Here is a 23,876-nt window from a genome sequence, read left to right on the forward strand (position 1 = left end):
TGGTTGACTTACAAGCGTTCACGTGATCAAGACTGATTAGAGTTGGTCGTGTTAGGATTTAAATACTGACAATATAATGCCATTCAATTTGGGTTTAATTACAATGAACCACCTTTGAAAAAAGGACTGGGATGTTGACAGGAACGCTATTTAAAAGCCAGAAACTGGTCGTCACGGACTTACAATAACTTCAATATGACCTGAACGGCGTTTTTTCAAACACTACCAAGTTTGAAACGCAGGATTTCCACAAAACATTTACAAATTATCTAAAACATAACCCTGTTGATGACATGGTTATTTTTGTTAGACTTCAAAAATTCCTTTCAGAGTCACAGTCACTACGCAGTGTATCCCAGATTGAGTAGTACTACTGATGAGGAAAATTAGTTTCATTCGTTACATCCTTTAAACTGTGCACTACTACAAATCCCTCAATGACTACATACATCTGTTATCTCAAAAGTATTATCGATAGACAAACAGGATTGTTTAATTCCGTTATGTTTATTACGCTAATGCAAGATTATACATTATGTATTGAAAACATCGTTCCATTGCTGGCACAGCTCACAGAGAATTAAGTCAAATTTGATCAACTGCTAAAATGTACATCAATAACTCAATGAATTTTGTTAAAAATAATACACTTAATACAATGTCATAAAAAAATAAAAGCACTTGACAACCCTGTAAACGTGGAACACCTTCTCACCCATGGCTTTTTTTCTTTCTATTTTGGCGAATGGACAAACAGAACAGGGTATTGCACGAGGAGTCACCTTTTCTCTCACTTCACAGTTGGCAGAAACTGAAAGTATGACGTTCCTTCAATTTCAGCTGCGACAAATGCAAAGAATTTCCATCAACTCTCACCTAAAATAAATATTAAGCCGTCTGTATTTGCATCACACACACACACCCTGTAAAATAAATAAAGAGCCCAAATTGAGAAAATGTCACGGTCATGTCCATTTAACCGGCCACGTCTGACGCTGTCTGCAGTTCATCGTCTGAGTCTAGGCCAGCGCAGCTCTGTCATGCTACAGTGCTTCAACTGCTCCAGCTGTCAGACGACTCTCAGCGCACTAGACAGTCTTGATAGGAGTATTTTTTCGTTTAACATCCTTACGTGTCTGTGTGTGTGTGTGTGTGTGTGTGTGTGTGTGTGTGAGAGTGAGACATGGCGACCCGACAGCAACGATGGGCAGTCAGCTGCTGCTTAAACCAAACTCTCCTCGATCTTCTCTCCTTCCTTTCTCCTTTGGGAGAGAACATAAGACATAAAAAGAGGTGACTGCCACTGAGGGAAAGTGTTACAAAGAGTAGAACAAAAAAAAAAAGGTATTGAACGCTAGATATGATGCAGTACCTGCTGGATGTGTGCGTCAGGTCGAGCTGTAGCGCAGATTTCACAGCCTGGACGGGAAGGCTTGTTGATGAAAGTGCATGAGGGACAAGCCCACTCTGTCTGCTGAGAGGCGGGGAGTTGAAACAGAGTTAAATAGGACTAATTTGGCTATTCGTACCATTTTACACAAAGTCAGACAAGCTCACAGAAGCATTTTCTTTATCTATGTCTATTCTCCATGTATTAGCCTGGTTTTACTTAATTTGTTATAGCATACCATAGAGAGGGTTCCCCCCCCTTCCAGTTCACCGCCATGGGACCTTAACTTGTGAAAAAATGTGAACAACAGGGGAGACCTCTAGATTGCTCAGTAAGAACAGTCACCCCATGTAGGCTGAGGCCTGCAGCAGCCCGGGTTTGAATCCGCTATGTGGCCCTTTGCTGCATGTCGACCCCTATCTCTCTCCCCTTTCATGTCTATCCACGGTCACTTTAATAAAAGGGAACCCCCCCAAAAAAATTATCTATGAATAGTGACTGGGGAAAAACAAATTATTTTTTGATCCAGTTTGAATTGAGCCATAATTTACACATATGTTCATCAGCTTAAAAGATCATTTCAAAGTCAAGAAATGTTATTTATAGTATGAGAAAATACAACTAGAAAAACGACACACTCAAATGTGGAATGGATGACGTCTCGCTGGACCTATGTCTGTCTGTGTGTATTGTACCGGGGATGTAACGTTACTCAGGAGGATCTTGCCTGTTCTTTTGCTTATCTGCTGAGAACACTCACTGGATAAAACCCATCAGGTAAGATAACATTATGTGTATTGTGTTAAAGAGCTAAGCTAGCTAGCGAGCGAGTTGAGCATCAAGCTGTATATTATTCCCGTGTGAGACGGGAGATGTAGTTCACTGAGCGGTTTCACACAAAACTAAGTGGTCACATGAGGCTAACTGAGACTTTTAGTTGAAGAAGTAGCTTTTCAATGGTCAAACATCATATTTGTAATCCATGGCTCAATTCAAAATGGGATGAAAAAAATAAAAAACTATGCCTCTCCCGGTAAATATATCTGCAAAAGATAGGTCCCATGGAGCGGAAGTAGAAGGGCGTGACTTTGGCTCTCTATGGAAATGCAGAAGATGTCATACAAAAGGAACCCATGATTTTTATCTGAGTAAAAAGTTAAACTCCCACTATAACCAGACTATTTTTTATATAAACACTCCTATTGTGTCTACTGCTTTCCAACAATATATCAACTGCTAACATACCTGTGTTTTACTGGCTTTGCTGGTATGATCGTTCAGCTGCAGATTCTCAATGTCCAGAACATCTTTGATATCAGCTGGTCTACCGCCTCCTCCACCTGTGCTCCCTGGCGTAGACACGGACACACGGACACACACTTTACAGAGCTGGACTTCCTCTAGTTTGGATGTAGTATTTACAATGAGTCCGAAAATATTTGGACAGTGACATTTCTTTTTGGTGCTTCGTCTGCACTTAAGCACATTTGAAACATTTACATTCGACAAACAATGTAGGAAGGAAGGACTGATGGAAATTTTGTTTTATAGTTTCAAACACTACAAAAACCTCTGTGGTAACGACAGAATGCTCTGGACAGAGCCCAGTGACATCTATTAGAAACACTTTTCTGTGATGGCTGAGCATTACTGCGCAGCCTCCAACTGAGCTTGACGACATAGATGTGACTTGAGTAAAGTGTGTGAAAGTTGTAAGTCTTCTGGTAGCTGTGCCAAGAGAAATCTCAATCATTCTGAATCTTGCAGAGACGCAGAGTGCAGGTATATGTTAGGAGATTACATAGGCACAGGCTAATTATTGCTTACTAAAATGCTAGTTACTATTAGTAATTAAACCTAAACAGCTAATAAAAGTTAAAACTGTCTGTGAGCTTCTCCTGACAATACGGTCATTTGTCGACTATGTAACCCTTGGTGATGACACTCTCCACTTTTCTCCATTACTTTAACAAAAACGCCATTGTTGTGTTCTTAACAAATAAACAATGGACAAATAGAGTCACACTTGTGAAGTTATTGGCTGTCAAAGTGACTTCAAAATGAATGGCAGTCAATGGAACGGCAGGTGAGTGCTTGGTAGCATAAAATATGGCGCCAAGGGAGGCTGGCTTACCCCCTTGTTCTTTACCTGTTCGAGTCGCCCCATTTTTGATGCATTCTGGGACTCTCTTCCCCCCACCCCCCCGCCAATATAGTGCACTTTTAAATAATGAACTTTATCAGTTACCAGGCAAATAAAACAGTGACACATAACATGCCATTTGCCAAAAAACGGCCCGATAATCGTCCAGAGCCAATAATCGGTCTGTCCCTGTTAAGCGCCACCCAGAACAGTTGTGATTGGTTTATAGAAATACCAACAGGCCAGAGCATCCCTTCCCCTCCTCCAGAATAGATAAGAGGTGGAGTCAGACCATCTGCCAGCGCTGGCCCAGATAGGTCTGGCTATGCGAGACTACCTAAACTGTGACAGAAAAGGTACATTTGTTAAACTCACCCTGGCTGCTGTGGGGCAGCCTTGAGGGCAGGGTGCTGTAACCTCTCCAGTCTTGGGAGGTTGGGCCGTTGCCCGGTGGGAGCGGTGGCGCCAGGAGGGCGCTCTCCAGGTCCTGCTGGAACAGCTGGCGGGTGATGCGGGCTTGTCGGGCGGAGATCAGGTAGAGGTACGCCGTATCACCGTTCTTCTGCACCCCGTAGGAGGCCAGCGACCTCGGCTCGGTGCACAAGCACTGACCGATCACCCAGCGCTGCACGCGAGGATGGAAACCATACTCGAGAAACACCTGAAGAACGAGAGCGGCGGCCGTTAGTGAGTGAAAACCTACTGCAACGATTGCATTTTTGGGGTTAACTGACGATTTTCAAACCTGTTGCTTGAGCGCAGCCACGGTCATGTAAGGAAAGACTTTCACTGTGACACAACAGGATGACGAGACATCCTCCACTACCACAGATAAACTGAAACAGATATATTTATATGACACTATAAGTTGCAAAAACACAGAACCCGGAAGCAATAACTCCTCGGCCGGGAACTTTTCAATCCCCACCTGATCTCTCCGTCTGCGTAGTTCTTCTCAGACAGCTGAATCGTCAGCACTGCTTTCTGCCGAGCCAGAGCGGACGCGTGCTGTGAAGCCGCTTGGGTATCGCCTGCTTCAATCGCCCGGGCGAGTTCCAAGCACAGCTCCTCTAAAAAAAAAAAAAAAAAAGTGACGTTTTTCAGAACCCGCTCTTAAACAGAGAAAGAAAAAACACACGAAGAAAAAAAAACCAGAAGACACCCACCAGTGAGCGGCAGCGATGCGGCGCTCCACTGCTCCATGGCTGCTACTGTGTCCTCGTGTCTGCCATCTGATTCACATGTGTTAACATTTGCAACTGTCAGAGAGAGCAAAAAAGGAACTGTTGCAAAAGTGCTCTGATGATTCGGTTTCCAACACACACCTATATAATTCAATGTTTATTTGAACTGCACTTGGCTGAAAATGGCCCAATGTATATGTTATCAGTAAAACCCTTTAAAGTGCTCATGTTATGCATTTTAGCTTCTCCTCCATTCCTTTCCATATTTTATAGTCATTTGAAATGAGAAACTTTACATACTCAGCCTTGATAGTTGAAACACTTTGTATCGTAATCTTATGTGGTTTTCTTTTGGAATAATGGTTATGTTTATTATAAATTCAAATTCAATATTCAACATCCGTCCTAAAGAAAACACAGTAGGCCATAGAAAGAGCAGGTTGGGGAATAAAGAAAAAGAAATAGTCAAACGGACCTCGCTGGGCCTCTCGGAGCGATGACATCACCACGGTGGCCCACTCTTCGGCCTCGCGGTCGCAGCGGAAGTTGAAGCGGATGCAGTCGTGAGGCGGAGCGGCGAGACGCATCTCGTGGCAGCGAGGGGATTTCACCTCGTACTGCACCGAGCGCAGGTCAAACTCTGCAATAAACTGGGGGGGGGGGGCAAAAACAAGTTCATCTTAAATAGGGCTGCCCAATATATATCGTCGTAGCAATATCAACTGGCACAAAATGCACATTGCAAAAGGCTGCGACATCGTGAGAGACACTACCCGATTCTTTGTTAGTTAAAATGTAAAAGCCATTATTTTTTTAGTGGTGCCTTTTATGTTCCATTCAATGTTCAATTTGTTCAATAAAACAAGGTTTGAAATGATTTCCTTTTATTTGTATTGAATTCAACAAGCAATATGTTGTATTTTAGTCCAATACTGACAGCAGCAGAAAGGCAGACCTGAGTACACTTATTAATTTATAACGTTAGCGCATATTTTCCTCATATGGTGCAGCCCTAACATCAAATGGCTTGTCCTTCTGCAGGGACAGTTTGTAAGGAGAAATAAAAGGTTAAATGGAAATTATTACAATCAATAAAGTTATACCAATTAATCCGAAATGAATGTATGAAATTCGAAGGATATCTTATGTATTCATTTCTTCCTAGGTAGGCTACAACCATTAAAGTATTAATTAATTATGTTAATCTTTTATTCACCTTTCAATTATTTTCAGAATTAATTGATTATCATTTGTCTATGAAGAATTCCCATTACAATGTCATGGTGACATTTTCCTTTTAATTGATTTCTAGGACCAACAGTGTAAAATAAAAAAGTTGTTCAATTTAGGTGCAAATCTTGGAACTAGCAAATATTTGGTATGTTTACATTTTAGAGTATCCCAAACTTTGTATTTGTTATCAGAATAGAGGCAGATTTCTTTACTGGTCATGGACAAATCGATCAAAATCACTGTTTCAGCCTTTCAGCATTAAAGCAGTCTGGGGCATTTGCAAATACACATCGCCTAATTATTTGTATCCACCATTACATTTGTCATGAACATTGAAAAACTAAAATACAAAATGTTGGTGCAGATTGCAATTTACTTTTCAACAGTAATAGTATGAGAAAAAGAAAGCCGTTGAGATAACCCATAATCTGCCTTGTAATATTCACTGTGGCATCACTGGGGCAATGAAGTCTGTCATGGGAAGACAAGAGCAGCAACGAGGATTTCCCACCTTCCAGGGACCGTTTTATACTCTGACATGACTGTATACAAACAGTCTGCCAGTCAGTCAGACGAGCTAAAAGAAGCTGGGATCGAAGGGGCGGCCGTGGCTCAGTGGCAGAGCGGTCGCCTGCTTTCCCACGTCGAAGACTCCTTGGGCAAGACTCTGAACCCCGAGTTGCTTCCGTTGCTGCATCATCGGAGTGTAAATGTGTGTGAGTGTTTATCTGACGAGCAGGTGGCTCCTTGTACGCCAGCCTCGGCCACAGTGAATGAATGCGTGTGAACGGTTCCTGTACTATGATGTGCTATGCTTTGAGTAGTCGTTTAGAGTAGAAAAGCGATATATAAGAACAGTCCATTTGCATTTACAAAGTAAAAGTATGCAAATCAAAAAGCATCTCAACTGTTAGGGGGGGATCTGTCTGAGTTGAGAGTTTACAAAGATGAAAAGCCCAAACTGAGCCTGTCAGATTTGTGGACATACTTGACAAAACAAAGGACAGATTTGAGAGAAAGGTTTGAATGATTGGTGAGACAGGCAGAATTCAAAGAATGGTCAACTTCACTTCATACATGATCAAGGATGTTGTGAGTTGGGACTGCCATGGACAGTAATCCCGTTTTGGGGGTGCTAAACTCCAGATGGAGCGATGATCCTCTTGCACAATAGATAGCAGAACGGGAGGAAGATATCTGAGGCTTTATTCCAGCACTGTACAGTACATCCGGAACTAGGAACGCCAGACTAGGCTCAATTAAACGTTTTGTCAAGAAAATGACAGAAAATAATTAAAGATGCCCACCATAATTACCCTAAGTCCAAGATGATGTGCTTTGTTTTAATCAACCAAAACCCCAACGACAATATTAAGGTTACAATCAGATACGACAAGGAAAAGCAGCAAAACGTCCCATTTAAGAAGCTTTAACCAGTCTCTCCAAGACAGTAAAGCTCATAAGATACCACAAAACAAAACTGGTGGATGAATGCGACATGGACAGAAAACATAGCTAGTCTCTGATCTCTCCCAATGGCTAAAAATATCAGCTACATCAAAAAGATGTGTACTTTGAGCTAATATGGTCCTCTTCAAACTCAGCTCCTCAGGCTCAGATCTACATAGACAGACTTGGCTCAACCTTCCTCAGTCCCATGCTTGAATTACCAAGACATTTTAAAGGATGAATAGAGACATTCAACAAGACAGAGTGACACCTACTGTGTATGGTAAATGTATTATGAGCTCATCATGCTACATGACAAATACAAGTCTGAAACTGGTAGAAATCCCCACCTGTCTTGCCATTAAGACCAGGAGAGTCTTACTGTAGCCGTTTACCACTGGGCAGAGTTGAAGATGTTCCCTGATGATGTTATGATTCTAATACATGTGTAGTGATTATGGGAAAACTGAAAATGAAAGTGAAACTAAAATACCCTATTTACTACAGTATTGTAACTCAGAAACAACTTCTACATCATACAGTAGAACCCTTTGAGGAAGGTCTTGGGTGGTGTTGCAGCTGTTTGTCTTTATATCCACATGTTTTTAAATGAAATCTGGTGTGTGTGTGTCCCTAAATCTGACCTGTAAGGAGCTGTACTGTAGTGCTCTGTAAAATGGCGTGTACGGGCCTGTACAGGTAGGGAAAAAATAAAATGCGATTCTGTGAGGTTGTTCATCATAATCACGTCTGAGCGGGTAACGACAGCACACACTCTAAACACAGGTGTATGAAATCTCACCACACTGCGGTTTCCGCTTGTGTCGCGCAGCGCCAGTCGGAACTCTCCGGCCCGGCTCGGGTCCATGCTGAGCTGGAGGCGCAGAGCCTCGCTGCCGGCTCCAGGGAGGCACAGGGGCCGGATCCCTGAATGGCACACCGAAACCCGGACTGACATCAAAACAGTGGTGCAGCAAGGCGTCAGCGCAGGCCCGCCGCATGCAGTCTGTAGGGACGAGGCAGGGACCGGGGCTGGAGGAGCCCAGCCGCCCGAGCTCAGTGCCATGTCGCGGAGGGGTGGGGGGGGGGGGGTTGTCCGAAGCCCCGCGGCAGGTGTTAATGTCCGCTGCTTCTGTTGAGTTTATAAAGTCCACCGGTGTCTGAAGAGTGCGTGTTTCTTCACGGGCAGGCTGCGGTTGGCTCTTCGACCCGCAAACTCTTCCATATCTACCCAACCCCAGCTGACGAGTGAAAGAAAAACAAAACAGGAAGTAGAGGGGGACGTCTTTTATTTATGTCCGTAGAGAAACTTGGCCGTGAAACATTCGGCCACCATGTAATACAACAGAATATACTTTATATGATCCATGTCTATGGTAGCCTACCTACACGCTGAAATGTTTTTTTTTGTTGATAATATATATACATGCATGTATGTTATTTTGTTTTTAACAGCAGAGCAACAGAAAAAAGAGCTGATTAAAATGTTTACTGCTGTTTCTTACAGTGAGCACAACAATTATAAAACCAACAAATTAAATGAAATTCTGCAGATGTAGAGGCAAAATTACGTTAAATAAAATATAGAAGCATTATTGGAAAACTATTATTATTAAAACCAATAAAATAATACATCAACGCCCTAACAATCCTTTACTATGACTTCCTGCTGTCAACTCCAAATAGACAGTCTACTAACTGGAAATCTATTTAACGTATATTTGTTTAATTTGATCAGCAAGAAAAATAAAAGTTTTGAAAATGAGTCAGACATAGTAAGTTGGAATAAGTTATGAAACACAGTACCAGCCTGACTCAGTTAAAAGCAGTTTTTCTGCTGTCCCACACACTGAAGCACAAAAAAAGACAAACAAGATCAATCAAAATGAATTAAAACAAATAAATTAAATGTTCTACAGCTGTACGGCCATCGCAAGTCTCTTTTTCAATTGAAGACATTTTGTACAGTAAATCTCTTAAGGAAAGGTTGAAATAGCATACGACTAACAGTGCAGGGACTTTAGAACAGGAGTGATGTGCCTTGTTTGCTTTGTGCAAGTTATGGCTGTAACTGATTTCTAGACTTTTTGTGAAAGTAAAGAAAACTGCACTGTGTGTTAATAAGATACAAATTACCACATATCTCCCATGTTTATCTTTAACTAGAAATCTACACGCAATAATTAAACTTGCAGCATGTTGGCAAGCTCAACACAGATCAGCTCAGCAGAGCCACTGGTCTGATAGAAGTGAAGCGGAATTGATTGCAGGAAATCATTCCAAATATAAAGAAAATGAAGCAGTTAGAGTATTTCGTCTTGGCCAGACGAGCAAACCAGATCCAGGTAGAGCTCAGACAGGTAAGTATATAAAAAAAAAAAAATAGTTATTGATTCTGGAGTACATTTTCCAACCTGTTTGTGCTTCATAATTCACCCGCCCAGAGAGTGAGAAAGCCTTACAAAGAAGTGATAGATGTCTCCTGGGGCGACCCACACAAGGCAGGTGTGAAGCCTCTGTCATTCGTCCGACAGGTAACCTGACCTATAAAGTCTTCTCATCTTCAAGATGTATCCTATTAAAACACCAGTTACTGTAATGTAGCAAATAAGTACTTGACTGTGTGTCTTCCTATTTTGCAGGTTCTTGCAGCATGTCTTTACCCTCAACTTTTGAACAGCGACAGACTGCCAGTGGATGTCAGACAGAGGGCTCAGAATCTACTTAAGGAATGTGCTGGTGGCAGCGTAGGTAAGGCCAGACTATGTGGTATTATTACAATGAAAATGTTAAAGATTCAGCCCACTCAAATTACAAAAGAATTTCTTCTTTTCTACTGGTACCTCCCCTCAGCAGATTGTATTTTATTTGTATTATTTGCCCATGTGTTAAGATATTTGTCTCCAAGATTTCTGGGTCATTCTAGGTGAAAGTCTGAGTATGAGTGAGAGTGTTTGTGTGTGTGTGTTTTGCTTTTTGGATTGCATATACCCTGAGTTAATAAACTACAATGCCAAACATTTTATTGTCCCAGTTTATCAAATGTGATAATTTTTCACTTTGTCATTCATTGTAAATTAGATGTTTAAAACTTGGTGCAACTCTTTCAGTGTATGTATATAAGTACAAGTCAATAAATACAATATACATACAAATGTATGGGTATATATTCCTTTAGAGTAATACCGTATGCATAAAGAATATGCAATTTTCACACACTAATGATAATACCTTATTAAATATATGCAATAGAAAATAAAATAGAACAAAGATTAAAAAAGTACAATATCATCACACTGCTCTACAGTGTCAGCTCACCTTTCCTGTGTTCTTGCTTCAGGTTCTTATACTTTAACAAGGGGTATTTCAGAAATAGTCCACAGAGTCTCTGAATTCATAACGAGACGAGATGGCGGGACTCCATCTTACCCTGAAAACATATTCATCAGCCCCGGCTCCCAGTGGGCACTCGGGGTAATGGACAATATTATATAATGTGTCTCTTCCTCCTGTAGATTAACATCTTAAAGTAAACTCAGTCTTTTCCTGTGCTTATTAGAACATTCTCAACGTCTTGGTGAACAGTGAGGCTTCACACAGAACCGGTGTGCTGACTCCCATGCCCTGCTACCCCACTTCCCTTATGGCCATGACGAACTTAGGAGCAGTTACCGTTCCCTACAACCTCAGTGAGGAGCAGGGCTGGGCGCTGCAGGCACAGGAGCTGCATCGAGCGCTGGAATCTGCAAAGGGAGTGTGCAACCCTGTAGCTCTGTATGTCATCAACCCTGGAAACCCTGCAGGTGGTAAAAACTCACCAGAATGGACATCAAAAGTATATTTTTGTGTTTCAAAATAATTTGTTATTACATTGTTTTCATGCCATTTTGCCTGTAGGTTATGTTCAAAGCAGGAAATCTATTCAAGAGGTGATCCATTTTGTTTCAGAGAAGAGGCTCTTTCTTCTGGCGGATGAGGTGCATGTCTTAAAACATTGTCATCCATCCAGAGATGTAAAATAAATGTAAATAAACACTTGCATATCTATGTGTTCTGCTTCACAGGTCTATCAGGACTGTGTTCATGGGGAAAACAATGAGTTTGTTTCTTACAAAAGGGTTCTGGCTGAGATGGGCCCTCCTCTTTCAGACACAGTGGAGCTGGCGTCCTTTCACTCGGCATCAAAAGGCTTCATGGGAGAGTACGTTTTCAGTCCCGAGTATCTAGAGTTATGCTAGGTGGTCCACACAAAAGTTGCAGAAATGCAACCTAAGACAAAGGCTCTGTGGTAATTTAAACAAAACAAACTCAACATAGAAAGTTAATTCTCGACATTGGAAACAGTACTTAGCAAAAGTATTCTCACGACAAGATTGATGAGACAAGAGTGCTTAAAGTCCTCTGAAATAAAAAGGACATTTTAACATCTACAATTTCCATGACAGCTGGACAAACTGCTGTGTTGTTGTGGTGTGTTGTGTTATTTGACCAAACCTTCACAACAGCTTCTAACTGGACTCTTCTCTCTCTCTCTTATCAGGTGTGGTCTGCGTGGTGGGTACGTGGAGCTGGTAAATCTGGACCCTGCTGTTATGAAATACATCTACAAATTGTTCTCGACAAATGCCTGTGCACCTGTGTTGGGCCAGTTCGCCCTGGATCTGATGATGAAACCTCCACAACCAGGAGATCCCTCATACCCAATTTATAGCGTGGTGAGAACACATTTCTCAGGATGTCCGATAGCCTGCTTTTCTAAAGCAACTGGCATTGCTCTGACCCAGTTGGATTTCTTTTTTGTTCTTGCCCATAACTTCTGCAGGAGACACAACACATCAGGACCACAATGGTTCATAACGTAAAGAGAGTCCTTGAGGTAGTAAACAATCTGCCGGGTTTCTGCTGTCAGCCACTGAAAGGAGTATTTGCATTCCCCAGACTGCATCTTCCACCTAAAGCCATTCAGAAGGCCAAGGTTACAATACTATGCCATAGAACCTAGTATAAACTGCAAAACCAGAGCAATAGCATCATTAAATATCTGGTGCATTAGCCATACAACATATTACACCTGTTTATGTTTTTTGCTTTTAGGAAATGGGAATGCAACCAGATGTATTCTACTGTATCAGACTACTGGAGGAGGCTGGTGTGCTCGTCAGTCCTGGTTGTGACTATGGACAAAAAGAGGGTACCCACCACATCAGGTATATTACATCATAGATAGATTATTGTTAAACTGAATACAGTACAGACCACTACGCAAAAAGCATGCCATCTAGTATAAAAAACAGTAGTAAGGATATATAAGTAATAAGGACACTTTGCAATTTTTACCTTTAGCCTTTCTTTCTTTCTGCAGATTTTACATTATGACCTCTGAGGACATGATGGAAGACGTACTGGGACGCCTGTCCCACTTTCACACACAGTTTATGAAGGATTTCTCCTAAGCACTTTTGTAAAATGAGTCATTTTCTTTTCTCTTCTCATTTTCAATCATGTGCAGTTCAAAAATATATTAAAACAATATGATCCATTTTCCTCATGTTGGCATGTGAATATTTATTGCAATAAATATGTCATCATTTATTGCATGCAGTCTGTTTTAGTTACCTTGGGCTAATCATTCTTTTGAGTAAAATTCAACTTCTGCTTTTTCAGAAAGACTTTATAATAAACCACAGTCCAAAAGTCCAACCAATGGATGTCCTCCCACCACAAATGAGTTCTTGATTTACCTCAATAACTAGCATACAACAGTCCGATTAGGATTTCTGCTCTTCAAGAGTCCTGATTGGATCAAAACCTACCAACATAAGTTCTCTAACTTCCTTTAAAAAAAACTCATACAAGTGACATACCATCATTCTCTTTGGTTCCTTTGTACCAGCCAGCTGATCCAACGTACATGTGTAGAAAGTGCTTGGTGTCATCAATCGACCTCACTGTCACTGTCGTGGTTCTGAGCAAAAGGGTTCAAGTCTGTATTGTTGAGCAGCTCTACTAGTAAGGAGATGAGCTTCCCGTCTTGAGAAGAGTTGGTGATTGCGTTTCTGGGATTGTTGAGGTTGCGGTACAGCATGGTCTGAATGGAAGTGCGTAGCTCCCACAGCAGCTCCCAGGTCCCAACTGACAACTCACAGCGCACCAGAGAGCGTCCAGAAAATGATACTTCCACTCGGTCTCCTTTCACTGGGACAGGGGAGAAAGGACAGAGAGTTATTTGGGACAAGATATTTACAGCAAGTCTGGGAATCTACAGTAAGAGGGTTTTCATATTTGCTATAAAAAGGAGCAGCACCTCTATGTACAGAAGTGAGGAAAAAGAGTGGAAATAACACTGATGTTATTGCTTGATTTATTCGTTTGTTCTTCCTTATCCTAAAAGCTAGATAAAGTAGGACGTAAATTGGAATAGTATTACTATTTGTATTTGTATTACTTAAAATGTCTTGTTTGACTGATTTAGATAAAATAATGTGAGGGTAGGACCTGATACACAGTATATATTTATTATGGCGTGCCCTTTAGGACACGGACACACACTCTCCTCCTGAACAGAAATAGCATACATGAACACAATGTCAAACCTCCCTACGCCTGCGGGTGATGGGGGGGAAACTGACTGTTGTTTGTGCATATGCACCAAGCAGGAGTTCGGAGTATTCAGCCTTCTTGGAGACCTTGAATGGAGTCCTGTATGGGGCTCCACTAGGGGACGCCATAGATCTGCTGGGGGACTTCAACGCACACGTGGGTGATGATGGCGGTCCTTAGAGAGGCGTGATTGGGAGGAACGGCCTCCCTGATCTGAGCCAGAGTGGTTGTCTGTTGTTGAACTTCCGTGCTAGTCATGGATTGTCCATCACAAACACCATATTCCAACATAGGGATGCTCACATGTGTACGTGGTACCAGAGCCCCATAGGCCAAAGGTCAATGATTGATTTTATAATCGTTTCACTGATCTGAGGCCATTTGTTTTGGACACTCGGATGAAGAGAGGGGCGGACCTGTCAACTCATCCAGGGTACAAGCGGCCGAAATGGGTTTCCTCAGGAGGGTGGCTGGTGTCTCCCTTAGAGATAGGGTTAGAGGAGCTCTGAGCAGAGCCGCTGCTCCTTTGCTTCAAAAGGAGCCAGTTGACGTGGTTCGAAAATCTGGTAAGAATGCCTCCTGGGCGCCTCGCTAAGGAGGTGTTCCAGGCACGTCCAGCTGGGAGGAGGCCTTGGGGAAGACCCAGGACTAGGTGGAGAGATTATATCTCCAACCTGGCCTGGGAACGCCTCGGGATCCCCCAGTCGGAGCTGGTTAATGTGGCTCTAGAAAGGGAAGTTTGGAGTCCCCTGCTGAAGCTGCTGCCCCCGCGACCCAATACCGGATGAAGATGGGTGGATGGATGAAATTGCATTTCAGTCCGAATTATGAGGGTTGTTTTGCCCCCCCAATCCCAGCACCTACAAACATACAGTACCTGTGTTCTAAAAACTGTCCTACCTGTCTCTGTGAGATCACAGTCTGTGAGCAGCAACAGTGCGAGTGGATGAACTGTAGAAGAGTCTCTGATGAAAACGTTCCCGTTGGACTGGATTGCGCTAAAGAAGGTCAACCAGCGACTAGGTAGATCTTCTTTTCCCCTACAACACAAAAGGAGCACACTTATTTTACATCCACACCATGAAAGTAAAAACCTGCTGCAGTTGAATTTGGGAGTGTGTTCAAACCTGTTGACTGAGGCGCGGTGAAGCAAGACGGGCCCGCTGAGTGTGCGGAAACACGTTTTGTTGGGGCGAAAGCGCCCTCCTTTGGTCACAACACCTTTCTTTACCTAAGAGAAAAGTAAGTGTTGTATAAATGTTTTCATCCATGTGATGCTGGAACATTTAATGTTGGCTTTGACCCAAACAGGCGCAAGTAGCTTTTAGAAAGACGACCATGACAAAAGCTGGATCTAACTTGAATATTTGGGAATTGTATTTGCAACTTAGAAACGTCACCACAAGAAAATTGGAAACAATCTAGCCTGACATCATCATACTCAGATTCTAGTCAGAATATGAACAAACTTCTCAATCTCAAATGTTGTGGGCGGGGCTACATTTGGCTGCCATCCAGGTTACTCCACTACCACAGTTGGGGCCAATATTTAGAGTTCACAATTCTGGCACCAACCTTTGATGCAGCAAAGCAGGAAAAAGAATGCATAGAGTAGGATTATAATTAGATTCCTTTCTTGCTATATACCTGAATGAGGTTGGGATAGAGTCCAGCCAGGAGCACAGCTTTAAGCAGCTCATCTTGGTGGCTGTGCTCGTTGTAGACAGAAGTGTAGCGCTGGCACTCATTGGAGCGAGACACCAGCTCTGCGTCGTGCAAGTTCTCGCTGAACTGAGAGATGAGACCTGCAGTGCGACGGCACAACAGAAGTTGTTTTGTGAATAATAATAAATAAAAGGTAGAAGCAGTGATTTTAAAATTACAACAATGTACTGAGACAATGTATAAATGCATGTGAGTACACTTCAAACTAACCATTGATGAATCGAAGGCTGAACTTTGACAATGTGTGTTTGAACAGATATTCATCCCTGTCCTCTCTGTCCCCCTCCTGCTGAACTCTCCTCCAGCCCGACACAGCTCTGACGAACACCAAATAATCGCTGCAGCTGGAGCTGCTCAGAGCATTTTTCACCTGGGACAATCAGAACCCAGACGACCGAATGATAACCAATTACTACGTGATTACACTTTGTGGTGCTGTACAAAGTCAGGTATGTTATTTTACAACCACGTGGATCTACAGGTGGGTGTTTAAACATCTCACCTTGTGAACAAGAGATCTGTTCTGCAGGCTGTTGTAGAAAGGGTCTCTGGTCAGACAGGCGGCTACAGACAGCATGGGCAGAACACATCTGAACATGGCACTCAGGACCAGCACTTTGCCCAGACGAGGGTCACACGACATGCAGGCGACGCGCTCTCCTAAAGGTGTTAGTGTTTCTGTCTTGTCCAGAACTCCTACAAAAGTAAAAAAATGAAAAAAAAGTAGAAGTTGTTTATTCAGTCATCATAAAACAGTACTTGTAAATATCACAGTCTAAACTTGTGAATAGTGATTGAAAAAGTCTGTCCTATGTTCATATTAATTATATCTACCCACATCAAAAGGAAAAGCAAATGAAGAAACCAAGATATTAATAAGGAAACAAAGAAATTAACAAAGACATAGACAGGATGTATTTTTCACATTTGTAACCCTCAGTAGGATTATTACAAAACATTTTCTTGAAAATCAAGAGTTGCACAGTTGTAAATTATAACTGTCTGAGGTCAAAGGCGATAGATAGATGAATTAAACAGCACATGCAAACATAAAATGCATACATAAATATGCAGAATCTCAATACTCAATTATTAAAAACTTAAAGCCTATCTCTCGCCAAATGCAACCTAGGGTCTTTTTGTGAGTGTACCCAAGTCAAACTTTTGTTTAAAAGCATAATTAGGACAGAAGCACCACTATTAAGCTTTATCGCATCTCGTTTTTCGGTCAGATGGCCTTTTGAACGGGAGTGCTAGGGACACTTCTATGATAGCATCAAAATTGTTATTTTTAAAACACTACTGCAAACAGTTTTTTTAATAAGACACCAAAAAAAAAATATTCTAACAGTTGCATTTTGGCGAGAGTTACGCTTTAAGACACACAAGAAGACTAAAATCCCAACGACAAAAGCCTGAGCATCACTCACCGATGTCTTGTAGATTTTGGACAGCATCTCTAACAGCTTTCTGCTCTGGACTGTCCAACACTTGTGATAAGAAATCTGCGGCCTCCACACAGACAGACACAAAATGATGATTGAAAAATTGAGATCAAGGACATTAGAAATACATAAAATAGCAGGTTAAAAAATAAACACCAAAGTCACTGCCCCCCCCCCCCCATCCCCAATACCTTGCAGTTGGGACTGTGGATTTTGGCTTGCACTACTAAACTTTCCAACGGGGTGCGCAGGATCTCAGGGATGGGGAAGGGAGTCATGGATTCCAGCTGCTTCCGTGGGAACAGGTGGTAGGAATGTCCTGGCTGACACCGCCCTGCTCTCCCTTTTCTCTGAGTGACATTGGAATGAGATATCCAAACTGTGTCCAGACAGGAGACCTAGAAAACCAGAAAATGGAACTGATTGGATTATTCTCCAACACAACAAATCACAAGCTTAGAGTTTGAAGATCTAAAAGGGCTTAGGATGAAACAGACCTTAGTCCGTGGGTCATAATTTTGTTCTTTGTGAGTTCCTGCATCCACCACATGGACAATGTCGTCTATGGTGATGGAGGTCTCAGCAATGTTGGTGGTGAGGACAATCTTCCTCTGGCCCACTTGGGGGCGCTGGAACACAGCCTGCTGGTCTGCTACTGATAAACTAGAGTGCACTAAAAGAAAGGGACAATGAATCGTAAATCCAATCTCTCCATTTGGAGGAAAAATGACCAGTCTTTTCTTAATCTGTCTGTACTCCCTTACATGGTACGATCATATGTGAGCCTGAGGAGAAGTGGCGCCTCCCCTCCAGTTTCTCTTGAACAGCCCTGATGTCCTGCCATCCAGGGAGGAAACACAACACTGCGCCTAAACCACGAAGGGAAAGAATCTTTTATAAGAGACATCATCTCAAACACCACTATAAAAACATGGGTGAGAGTATGGAGAGTTAGTTAGTTACCTGGCTCTCCACATCGGTCAATGTGCTCGATTACATCAGCTATTAAATCTATATCTGGTGCAACATTGTCTCTTCCCCCCTTAAACAAGATACAATATAAAGTCATTAGACACAGGATAAGAGAAAACAAACTGATGCACAAGACATACTAAAGTGAGAACCCATTACAGACTCCAGTCTCACCTGCTTGTCTGTCTCCACTCTCTTTTCGACTGGCAGTGGTCGTCCCATCTCCCTCAGCACATCCTCCAGGTATCTGTCCCTCACAGGGTGCATGAATCCAGGCACTTTAACAATTGGGCAGCCCCCAAAGTAGTGAGACAGCCTCTGCTTGTCCCCAGTAGCGCTCATAAGCACCACTCGTAGGTCAGGGTTCTCCTTTAAGCTGGAGCGCAGCAGAGCCAGCAGCAGGTCCGTGTTAATGTCCCTCTCGTGAACCTCATCCACCACCACATGGCTGATTCCCTTCAGGGACGGGTTCGACTGCAGCTTCCTCAGCAGAACCCCCACTGTGAGGAAGAGTAAGGCTCCTCCGCTCTGCTCTGGTGGTCGGCTCTCAAGTCTCACCTAAGCACAGAAAAGAATGACATACTTCCTCTACAAAAACATGATTTATTGAACTGATTTATCCACTAATTTGAATAACCATAATAACAATAGCATAAGAAAGGAAGGAACAAGCTTTACTAGTCAAATTTTTGTTACGCATCCAAACGGTGGAGAAGGTACCGTTCATCTGGGTTAAAGGTTTTGCTATTTCTGCAATTTCTACTTTTATGCCACTACTACACAAATCACACAGAATAGATGGAATTGTTGGAAAGCATACGCAATAAGGACTAGGCTTAGGTATTGTTTGGATTTTTACGATTCCAAACCGGAACTTTTAAAACAATTCCAATTCCTAAACCAATTATTGAAAAACTGAAAAATCAAAGAATGGCTCTATAGATGTGTTTTTTTTTTATTATTGAAAAGTATTTAAATTTAACAATGTATTAATGTTCTTCTATATAATAAATAGACCTTGGTTCTCTCTCTCTCTCTCTCTAATACAAACATGCAGTAAATAACAAACACATGTATAATATAAACTTGTATCTACCTGATATCCCACACAGTTTTTTAGAGCTGGACCCATTTCGAGAGCAACACGATGGGCCACGGACACAGCGCTGATCCGACGGGGCTGGGTGACCAGGATGTTGCACTCAGCCCCCTCACCACCTCTCACAGACTCCTCCAGCAGGAAGCGGGGGATCCGTGTCGTTTTCCCACATCCCGTTTCACCAGCGATCACCACCACCCTGGACGACTGCACTGCCGAGATCACGCGCTGACGGTGGGCGTCGACTGGGAGCTCCACACTCAGCCCGGGATTCGCCGTCTCCCATTTCTCCTGCAGGCGGGTGCTGAGCTGCTGGGCGTCATGTTCAGACAGAGGTCTGTACGGCCTGCCTGTGATGGCATCTGTCAAGTTCTCCTCTTCCTCTTCATCCTCCTGGTTCACTGTCTGCTGTCCTCTCGCTTCTTCCTCCTCCCAAAGCTTCTGTACTTCTGTTGCCACCGGGTACTGTTATAAAGATGAGGTGTTTGTTTTGACATAACATTGAACTGAACTGAATGTAACGGCTTTGTCTAGCAACAGACTATTTTGGATCCCCCAAAAAATTGCTGCCGTTTTAACTTTCCTGAGATGTTAAATCACGTTTCATAGTATTGTGAACTGTTTTGCAGTGTTTCAGACACATGGATCTGTTACTCAAACTTCACATCCTAGATTGTATTTCGTGTCTCACCCGATATGTGATGCAACACGCCCCCATCGATGCAGGCCAATTTGAATTGTTTCAACAGGCTCTTTTTATCAAAAATATCAGACTAGACTTACCTGTGCGAGGTACTCTCTCACGTGTTCCCTCAGGTATTCCGGAACTTCCAGGGGGAGAGGGCGTCTCTCTCGCTCTCCAGCCTCCCTCACCGTCTCTTGGTGGTATTTAGCATGGCTGAGCGGGTTGTTGTCTTTATCCAGCAGCTCCAGCTCCTGGACCAGGTGACGTGATGCATGTTTTAACACAGCGCCAAACATGTAGGTAAAACGATATAATAGTCTTTCTTACAAAGTTATCCCCACCTTCAGTTTCATGCAGGCAAGAGCTGCAGCCCTCTTCTCGGCGGTCACTCGATTGCTCGCTGTGGCGGAGAACGTCATCTCCGTTGGCCAGTGCAGAGTCAGGTCACACTTCTTTAGCTTTCCTCCTGTTGTTCTGAACTGAATTAGCTCCTGTAAATGTATGGATGACATACAGTTTAGTAGGAGAAGCGAATTTACTTTTTGTTTATTTTTTAAATTGTATGTATTGTGATTGTTTTTGGAGTCAATTTTTAAAATTGATTCTTTTCCCTCATTTATCCTTATTTTTTAACCAATGAGTCATATAAATATTTTCAGTTTATACAGTACATCAAAACCGTTTTTTGACCGAGGGAAGAAAATGCAAAAAAATCCATGTTATGTAATTATTTATAAATTAAATTAATTTTCCAATTGACTGACTGATACGTGATGCATTCTTCTTAGAAGACACTTAGTTTTTAGAAATGTCTCAGGATATATTTTCTCTAGAAGTGTTTTTAACTTTTGTTTTTGTTAAAAAAAGGAAAAGAAAATTGCACTACCTTAATACTATCATATCGCAATGAATGAATAATCACAATACTAATCAAATCGGCACCCATCTATAGGGAAAGAACCAAATGGAAACAAAAGCAAATCGTCCCAGCCTTACAGTTTAGAATACAGGACTACAGACTTACAAGCTTAGCTTTTATTGTGAAAAGCGTAAAGAGCTACCGACCCTGATTCGGTTGGACGACGTGGCCACCTGGACGACCCTAGTGAGGAGAGATTTAGGTTGTGGAAAGAGGGAAAGAGCTTCAGAGAGGTTGGAGTGGTCTTCTTTGGAAGGCGGCCATTGGTTTTCTTCATCTGCTTTCGTTTTAGACACAAGGACATTCTCTGTCAATGAGTCTTCTTCGTCATCATGAAGGTGTGATTGTAGCCCTCCTGTCACCCTGCCAGTTCTCCTCCCAGGGAGCTGATTATTTGGACCAATGACTCCCATTTCCTACACAGAAACAGACCGGCAGACAGACACAGAGACAGACAGATAATCAAATGGTGCTACAGATAGGTAAGACAAAATGCAAAGGTGTTTCTATACTTTACACAGTCTGAGGTCAATGTAGCTTACTCTGAGCTTGAAACAAGCAGCAGCAGCAGCAAACCGTTCTGCATCGATCTTCTTGGAGGCAAACCCCTCCTCTTCAATCTTGCAAGGCCACTGCAGTGTGACAGTGGCTTTCTACAGAACCAAGTTCAAAATACATAAGCATTATTATGTGGGACATAAGCACACTCTAACACCATACTTTACATTATGGTTTTGATATATTTTGAAATGTTGTTTTCTGTGTTTTTTCTTCACATAGGCAAAATAAAAGATATTTCCACCGTAAAAGATGTGCATAAAAGTGTATCCGAATTCAGGAAATTAAGTTGTTGATGGTCAGAGCGTCCCTGGGGGAGGACACCCAGACCCCCCCACTAGGATTTCTTCCCCCTCCCCCAAAGGCAGATTCTGGCCAATATGTACATACACACTGTACAGTATACTAGGGCTGGGCAATATATCGATATTGTGATATGAAACTAGATGTTATCTTAGAATTTGTAATATGAAATAAGTGGTGGTTTTTCCTGGTTTTCAAGGCTGCATTACATTAAAATGATGAACTATTCTGAACTTACCTGACTGATCCAGCTGCTCTATTATTTGCCTTTTCCCCACCCAGACATTATGACCACATTACTGATGCTTCTTTTATCTACAATCTAATTGTTATATATATATTTTTGTTAAAGAACCATTCGTCAACCCGAGAACATCGGCGCAATATCGATATCGAGGTATTTGGTCGAGCACATTAGTGATATCTGATGTTCTCCCCATCGCCCAGCCCTACAGTATACCCACTGTAGCCACTGACATGATGTGCCCAGATACCCCCCCCCCCCCATCTCTATGACCTTTGTTCTTACCTTGACACCTTCATGTTCCGTGCAGGTGTACTGGATGAGCTGAGAAAGGTCGTTGACTCCCAGTGAACGGGACAGGGTGTTATTTAATAGTCCTTTAGGATCTGGAAACTCCTTCAGGAGGTTTGGGCTCACGTTATCTAAAAAGGTAAAAACAAAGGTCACACAGACTGCAAGGTCAACGATATTTTATTTGCACTCTAAACTTAGGTAAACTGGAAAGAAAAAGACCTCAAACTAACAGCACGAATGTTGTGTTTTTACACGGTGGATGTCCTTGAGGTTTTGCGGTGCGGCGAGCTGTCACCTGCTAGCTAAGCTAGCTAACTGCTAACTCTTCACTCACCTCGTTTAGTCTGTTCATATGATGTCCCTTGTTCCTGGAAGCTTCGTGCTTTTGCCCTATACCAACGCACTTCGCTGCTCCAGTTGGGCACAGTTTTGCCTCCCGTATAAACACATTTTCCAACATTACACAACGCTCTGAGCCGCACGAGTAAAACACCGGGCAGCGCCATCTTTAAACTACAATTTCTTCTTCTGGGCAGCGCGCTGAAGTAGACACCAGCGACACCCTTTGGCAGGAGTGTAAGTTATTATTATAAATCTATCCTCTCTTACTGTAAGGTAGTAATATACAGTATTCTTTAATTAATTCAAAAACAGTATTAATTCATCTATATTCCATAAACGTAGCAACATGGAATATGTGTTCTTTAAATACCACGTTTGCTTTTTAAAGCTATATTCATTAACAATTTTAGTAAATCAAAATTGGTGCACAACTTTCCCACGACGTTTACGCATTAATTCGACAAATGAATCAAGTAAAGCAGATTTTATGGGGTACATGACATTAATAGTGAATATTTGTCAAATCCCTCAATTATCACATTTTGTTACAATTTCAGGTTAGAGCATGAGTGCACTAGATTTCACTTTTTAAACAAGCTCATGAACATGCTTTTAATTTTCAATCCAGATTCCACGCGTACAGGGTGATTATTGCTGAGCATGACATGAACAAGGAGGAGGGACCTGAACAGTCCATTATGGTGGCAACAATCATCATCTTTCCCAAATGGAACGACAACTGTGGATCTTGTGGATAGGTTATTAATTTTGCCGTCTCAACATAACCACTCCAGTGCTCCAGATCTGTGGTGATTATTAGGAAACACAGTAAACATGCCCTTGAAAAACTCAGAACCGCTGACTAAATAAAAAGTTTAAATAAAAAAATATCAAACAACATTTAATTACTGATGTGTATTCCTTTGTTATTCCTTCTATAATGCAGGAATGACATTGCCTTGCTTATGTGCTGTTATCAAAGACAAGGTTCAGCCAACTTTCCTGCCACGGCATGGTTCCACTCTTGCCCACAACCAGTCGTGTGTCACAGGCTAGGGTCGTTTTGACCCAGCTCATGTGGGGTGAAGTTGTGCACTATTGTGTAAAACAAATATATTCTTACGGCACTACAGCAGGCCCCACTTCCTGTGGTGGATCACAATATCTGTAGTCAAAGTGACTGTGGGGCAACTCAGCAAAGGAGACTATGGTCTGTGCAGGTGGAGAGCACGTCAGCATGCCACGTCCGGAACAACCATGCAACTCCATGCTTAGTGTGAAACAAACAATA

The 23,876-nt window shown here is 42.3% G+C and overlaps 3 protein-coding genes and 1 long non-coding RNA gene across 5 annotated transcripts in view; 1 reads left to right on the forward strand and 3 right to left on the reverse strand.

Moving 5' to 3' along the window:
• Positions 1-23,876, reverse strand: part of LOC117954416 — a 305,368-nt gene that overhangs the window by 150,918 nt on the left and 130,574 nt on the right. The window lies entirely within an intron of this gene.
• sharpin (SHANK-associated RH domain interacting protein) lies at positions 489-8,693 on the reverse strand. 2 transcript variants are annotated; one of them, XM_034888190.1, is made up of 9 exons: positions 8,202-8,693; positions 5,193-5,367; positions 4,700-4,792; positions 4,462-4,603; positions 4,279-4,369; positions 3,909-4,194; positions 2,636-2,739; positions 1,373-1,471; positions 489-1,262 (listed from the first exon to the last, which is right to left on the reverse strand). In XM_034888190.1, the coding sequence occupies exons 1-9, from the start codon at positions 8,463-8,465 to the stop codon at positions 1,212-1,214; spliced, it is 1,305 nt and encodes a 434-aa protein (XP_034744081.1). In that variant the 5' UTR covers positions 8,466-8,693; the 3' UTR covers positions 489-1,211. The 2 variants fall into 2 exon arrangements, with proteins under 2 accessions (XP_034744081.1, XP_034744080.1); XM_034888189.1 differs by having other exon boundaries at positions 1,373-1,474.
• Positions 9,542-12,874, forward strand: LOC117954410 (alanine aminotransferase 2-like). The gene is made up of 11 exons (XM_034888188.1): positions 9,542-9,759; positions 9,844-9,933; positions 10,042-10,150; positions 10,740-10,873; positions 10,959-11,202; positions 11,297-11,376; positions 11,464-11,600; positions 11,940-12,114; positions 12,222-12,374; positions 12,494-12,606; positions 12,762-12,874. Exons 1-11 carry the CDS (start codon positions 9,694-9,696, stop codon positions 12,850-12,852), a joined length of 1,392 nt encoding a protein of 463 aa, XP_034744079.1. The 5' UTR covers positions 9,542-9,693; the 3' UTR covers positions 12,853-12,874.
• Positions 12,935-22,837, reverse strand: dhx30 (DEAH (Asp-Glu-Ala-His) box helicase 30). The gene is made up of 19 exons (XM_034888180.1): positions 22,578-22,837; positions 22,235-22,371; positions 21,387-21,497; positions 20,991-21,260; positions 20,267-20,416; positions 20,024-20,176; positions 19,238-19,705; positions 18,316-18,699; positions 18,133-18,211; positions 17,934-18,038; positions 17,667-17,842; positions 17,361-17,567; positions 17,155-17,236; positions 16,227-16,420; positions 15,935-16,094; positions 15,647-15,804; positions 15,127-15,230; positions 14,900-15,039; positions 12,935-13,594 (listed from the first exon to the last, which is right to left on the reverse strand). The coding sequence occupies exons 1-19, from the start codon at positions 22,747-22,749 to the stop codon at positions 13,335-13,337; spliced, it is 3,510 nt and encodes a 1,169-aa protein (XP_034744071.1). The 5' UTR covers positions 22,750-22,837; the 3' UTR covers positions 12,935-13,334.

This window comes from Etheostoma cragini, chromosome 12, assembly GCF_013103735.1.
Source record: "Etheostoma cragini isolate CJK2018 chromosome 12, CSU_Ecrag_1.0, whole genome shotgun sequence".
NCBI classification, from domain to species: Eukaryota; Metazoa; Chordata; class Actinopteri; order Perciformes; family Percidae; genus Etheostoma; species Etheostoma cragini.

Coding starts and splice junctions, on each gene's coding strand:
- sharpin (XM_034888189.1), bottom strand. CDS start 8,465: ATGGCACTGAGCTCGGGCGGCTGGGCTCCTCCAGCCCCGGTCCCTGCC. Junction 1,475..2,635: donor GCAAAGCCAGTAAAACACAG/GTATGTTAGCAG, acceptor CCCGCCTCTCAG/CAGACAGAGTGGGCTTGTCC. Junction 1,263..1,372: donor CTGACGCACACATCCAGCAG/GTACTGCATCAT, acceptor TCTCTCCCAAAG/GAGAAAGGAAGGAGAGAAGA.
- LOC117954410 (XM_034888188.1), top strand. CDS start 9,694: ATGAAGCAGTTAGAGTATTTCGTCTTGGCCAGACGAGCAAACCAGATC. Junction 9,760..9,843: donor TCCAGGTAGAGCTCAGACAG/GTAAGTATATAA, acceptor TCACCCGCCCAG/AGAGTGAGAAAGCCTTACAA. Junction 11,601..11,939: donor TCAAAAGGCTTCATGGGAGA/GTACGTTTTCAG, acceptor CTCTCTTATCAG/GTGTGGTCTGCGTGGTGGGT.
- dhx30 (XM_034888180.1), bottom strand. CDS start 22,749: ATGGCGCTGCCCGGTGTTTTACTCGTGCGGCTCAGAGCGTTGTGTAAT. Junction 21,498..22,234: donor CGGAACATGAAGGTGTCAAG/GTAAGAACAAAG, acceptor TTGGTTCTGTAG/AAAGCCACTGTCACACTGCA. Junction 17,237..17,360: donor TCCACAGTCCCAACTGCAAG/GTATTGGGGATG, acceptor GTCTGTGTGGAG/GCCGCAGATTTCTTATCACA.